This window comes from Sycon ciliatum, chromosome 12 (assembly GCF_964019385.1).
Source record: "Sycon ciliatum chromosome 12, ocSycCili1.1, whole genome shotgun sequence".
Classification (NCBI taxonomy): Eukaryota; Metazoa; Porifera; class Calcarea; order Leucosolenida; family Sycettidae; genus Sycon; species Sycon ciliatum.
The window spans coordinates 17,792,986-17,797,673 of NC_088654.1; the positions used below are offsets into that span (position 1 = coordinate 17,792,986).

General features: G+C 48.5%; 1 protein-coding gene across 3 annotated transcripts in view; it reads left to right on the forward strand.

Moving 5' to 3' along the window:
- Positions 1–2,236: 2,236 nt before the first annotated feature.
- LOC135828500 (uncharacterized) overlaps positions 2,237–4,688 on the forward strand; it is a 26,817-nt gene continuing 24,365 nt past the window's right edge. Inside the window, exon 1 of one of the 3 annotated variants that reach the window (XM_065340944.1) lies at positions 2,237–2,893. In XM_065340944.1, the coding sequence (XP_065197016.1) occupies positions 2,592–2,893 (302 nt within the window). In that variant the 5' untranslated portion in view covers positions 2,237–2,591. The remainder of the gene's footprint in view (positions 2,894–4,688) is intronic. The other 2 variants (XM_065340945.1, XM_065340943.1) reach the window with 2 other exon arrangements.

Genomic DNA, 4,688 nt, shown 5'->3' on the forward strand with positions numbered 1-4,688 from the left:
CCACATCCAGCTATTCTCGCAGACTGACACTGATGTCGTGATGATGCTGTCTTGGATGACACTATGGTAACTGGGTGGCTATATGTACGTACGTGTACCGAACGACGTTGGCCTGGTGATAACCTTACCAACCAGCCCGGTTCCGGCAGCGGACCTGGGGCTTGAAAGTGCTACGTCACAGCATAGCAACAATTTCAAAAATTCAAAAACTGGATCCACTTGGATTCAGTTTTTGTATGGATCCAAGCACATTTCAAGCGGTCTTACCCACAGCATGGTGATGTAGCCAGTGAAACTGACTGATTTGGCTACTGGGGGCGGGGTTACAACTGGTGGCGAAATAAAGTCACACCTGCATGCGACATGAGTGGGTTGCTATGCACCCACATACTTAGGCAATGGAAAGGACTGTACGTGCGAGTACCGGTATGTCCAGGGTGCAGTGGAGGAGGAATACAGACTCAGTGCAGTGAAGGTCAAGATGTTGTTCAAAACAGGGGGGGGGGGGGGGGGGGAGGGCTGGAGACTGTAGAGGGGGGGGGGGGGCGATAATAATAATAATAATAATAATCTTTATTTCAGGATTACCCAAAGGCTAATATAAATTATAATGCCTATCTAGGGGATCTCCTATTAATTTTGTGTATGTATGATGAAGCAGAAAATAAGAAATGGAGGCCCGTGAGGGAAGGCAATAACACAGGGTTCCAATCCTTTACAAGAATACTTCATTGCATGATTGCTTACACCATCGGCTCATGAAATAATTGGTATCTGCATTCTAAAAGTCTTTGCTGTATTCACAGCTACATGACTTTTGGTCTTACTCTTGGGTTGGAAGTACTTGGTACTGGCTGCTAGATGAAGTAACACTATAGCAGTTCATCAAAGAGCACACCACCATCCTTGCCTGTATACTAACTTAGTAAGTGCGTGCTGCAGCGATAGAGTGAGTTCGAACGTTCGTCGCCTCAGAGTGATGGTTGTTTTCCTGTTCGTGATTGTCAGGTAGTACCTGGATCAGCTGCTTCGCCCATCCAACATTCAGCCGACGCCATTGCCCACCTGTTCACCATGATCGTCGTTCTGCGTCGGAGCACCACTTACACTTCGCACTAGTATTATGATTACGGTCTACTGACTACACTAGTACTCGCAAAACAGGTGCTTCCTGACCTGACGTAGCGTTTGTTCAAAGCTTCGCGATAGGCTTGAGTCGGATATGCTCGCGTATCGCTCACAAAGGAATATTTTGTAACACGATGATGCGCTCGTTCGCTCTCCGAAAGTACACCGGCTAGCGTGTCATTGGGACGCAGTTTGTACCCATACTTTGCATAGAGTGCACGCCCTGACTGAGCTGTTGGCTGTGTTGCCACACGACAAATGGCTTGACCTTCAAGAAGTAATTAGTTCAACCTGCTGTGGGCACTGCAAGAACTGAGGAAGAAATCGCAGGACGTTTTCAAGGCATTTCGTTTGTGGATGAGCAGAGTTGTAGAGAGACGGAACAATCTGTGCGCAGTTGCTAGCAGCTAGCCAGGCGAAGGACCTGAGTCCTTGCGTCACTTCAGTGTATGCGATTAGTAGGAACAGCAAGGCCAATGGGCCCTATTGACTTTCCTTTCTTTTCCCCATCGGTCTTTGAGCCAGCCTCTTGACCATATTGACTGACTTGCGTTGCTCTACACTAGACTACAGTCTGCAGTGTAGGCTTCAGCACAGGTCGACTACAACAAGTTACACTGTTCTATGTCTATGGAACAGGAAGCAGAATAGGACAAACTGGACGAATACTACGATATATTACTAAACCTTTGGCCCACGGACTCCGGACTCAAGGCAGTGAACAGACTGAAGTAGGCTACTACATTTTGTAGTACATCGTGCAGTCATATACATGTAGTCATCAAATAATTATTTTGACTTGACCCAACGACTTGACCAAGGGCCAAGCCAGGACAGGTTGACGTTGGACTTCGCAATCCGAAAGCTGGAAAGCCAACTGAGCAGGAGTGGCGAAGGGAAGCGTGCATGCACCTCGCCACCTACTCGTAGTCGTACTCGTAGTGCAGTGGTGCACCCCTTGCCCCCTGGCCCTTGGCCTTGGACTCGTCGCGCCGTGCACGCGTGCACTTCACGCACGCACACCCGTACACGGCCGTGCGTGCGGCCAGCAAGTCTGCGAATGCCAAGCTGTTGTACTGAGCTGATAATTATGATATGACGGAAAGATCACTTGAGAAGTGAGTGCTGCGGCGTGGCTCTGTACTCACTTTCGCTGCTGCTGCCACACACCGCCAAGATTTTCTCCTCCTGTTCAAATCGGAATCACGGTGTCATGGCCGTCACGAGAGTGCGTTCGTAGTTTCCGCCAGAGCCTCAACTGTTCCTGAGCTGAGCCAGCAGGTCGCGCACCTCACTTGCTTGGATTTCGTTTATGCCCGGCAGGTTTCGAAGTATTAGTTATGCCAGCCAGGATAGCTGGTGTCCTGAAGGAAGGCGACTAAACTTCTGTTGTTCTAAACTCGCCGGTTGTCGGCCCCTGATCCAAGCCGTGCTTCCAGAATCACTGCGGCGTCAGCATTGCAATGTCGGCGAGTTCTGAGGAGAATATTATCTCACCCGGTGGAAGGCGTCGTTTCACAGTGTCCTCGGCAAGCAGTATGGACGTGCAAGGAATTGCTGTCGGAGAGCACGACGATGCTGTGCCCTTCTCCGCCGATCTGCGGCGAAGCCTGCAAAACGTCTCGGCGAGGAGCAGTGCTCTACACCGGGCGATGACCATGCTGGGGCCATTGCAGATCAGGTCGTCCAGATACGATGTCCTGCCTCGAAGGGGCTCGTTGAGTTCAATCCGTCGCCGTCGTGCCAAGGTTCGCAAAGTTCGAAGGTGATTCAATTAGTACATGTTTGTAGATGTGTAGGAAAGGCCTGAAAGCCTGCCTTTCTCCGTATCTTGTTGTGTTTATAGCCGTTTTAGTACATGTATTAAAGTTGGTGTGCGACATTCACCTTGTGCTGTAACCGTATTCCGCCGTAATCTGCACCTGTATTATAGTGATAGTAGATCTACTCCACGAGGTGTCGGTGTCCTTGCAGGGGACTTCTTGTAAAGTTAGTTGTGTCACAAGATACTGACATAATATAGCCGTGGACCGCTGTTTTCGTGTTTTTACTCAGAAGAGAACAGGACTCGTAGGTCTACTCGGCCGGATCGCGGACGGGTTGAGAGTGAACTTGAGACTGAGTGTGGCTAGCTTGGCATGGTGTGTCTGCATCGAATAGCGCCAAAGACATGCTCGCGAAAACTAATCGAGTAGTTGAAATCCGTCGCCATGGGTATCCAGATTATTCCGAGTAGGCAGTAGATGTACAATGTATATTGCTCGTAGAAAATCTTTCCAAGATTGCACGGTTATTTATTATTGTCAGCTTCTTCTCGGTATGGAATTCTAGTTCCCACCAGCGTCCCCTCCCACCGTGTTCACGGACAGTGAAGCGTATTGGTGATTTTTGGGTGTGGGGACTCCCCAGTCAACCAAAGAGCTTATTACCTTGTACCAGGTAACCAGGCGGACTATCCAGTCTGGAGACTGGAGTGATGGAGCATCGGCTAGCTATGTTTGGAATGTTTTCCCCAGGTATAGCTTCAGTGCAGTATTGTAAATCAGTCGAAAAAATGTTTTGAAATCAACTATTGGCAGTATTGCACTGCATGCTGTCCAGGCTGTCCAGGCTGTGGAGCTTCTGGTCTCGATTAGGGACATCCCGGGACATACCTAGGAACACAATCATTATCTAGTATCTATCCCGTGCAGGGTTTGTTACATTGTAGCTCGCTTGATGGAAACATTTGGGGCTGACCTTTTTAAAACATGTCCCTGATTCTGCGTGAATTGGTGCAGGTATGCTTGTGTGGTGTCCTTTGCTATCAGGTGTCCTTTGCTGTCAGGTGTCCTTTGTTGTAATGTGTCCTTTGTTGTAAGGTGTCCTTTGTTGTCCAAAAAAGCTGTGTGAAGGTGTTTTTGTTGTAAGGTGTCCTTTGCTGTCAGGTGTCCTTTGTTATAAGGTGTCCTTTGCTGTCAGGAGTCCTTTGTTGTAAGGTGTCCTCTTCTGTAAGGTGTCCTTTGCTGTAAGGCGTCCTTTGCTGTCGGGAGTCCTTTGTTGTAAGGTGTCCTCTTCTGTAAGGTGTCCTTTGCCGTAAGGTGTCCTCTGCTGTAAAGTGTCCTTTGCTGTGGGTACTAGTAGTCCTTTGTTGTAAGCTATCGGCTTAGGGAGGTTATACCGTAGTACGTTTGGGAACATGTTGGGCATTTCCCGGTATTGTCCAGTGTCTCCTTATGCTGTAGTTCTGCACCAATGTGGTGTCTTTGAATAGTATGCATATGATCAAGTGTTTGTTCATCTAGACGTTTGTCCTTTTTCCGTTTTCTGTTTTCGCTTTCTTCCTTTTTTTTCTTCTCTTTTTTCCCCTTTTCTTCTGGTATCATGTCTAACATTGGGTGTGGCCCAAGCGAAGGCTAGGCTGACGCCGATGCCAACGCAAAAGGGCTGATGATGATGATGATCCTTATGTTGTGATGTACAGCAGGTCGAAATTTTGCATTGGGCTGTACAGGAGTCGAGTGTCGAGTTGGTGTGAGTCGTGTACGGTGGACTCATCTTGTCACTTTGCAAAATTCTGT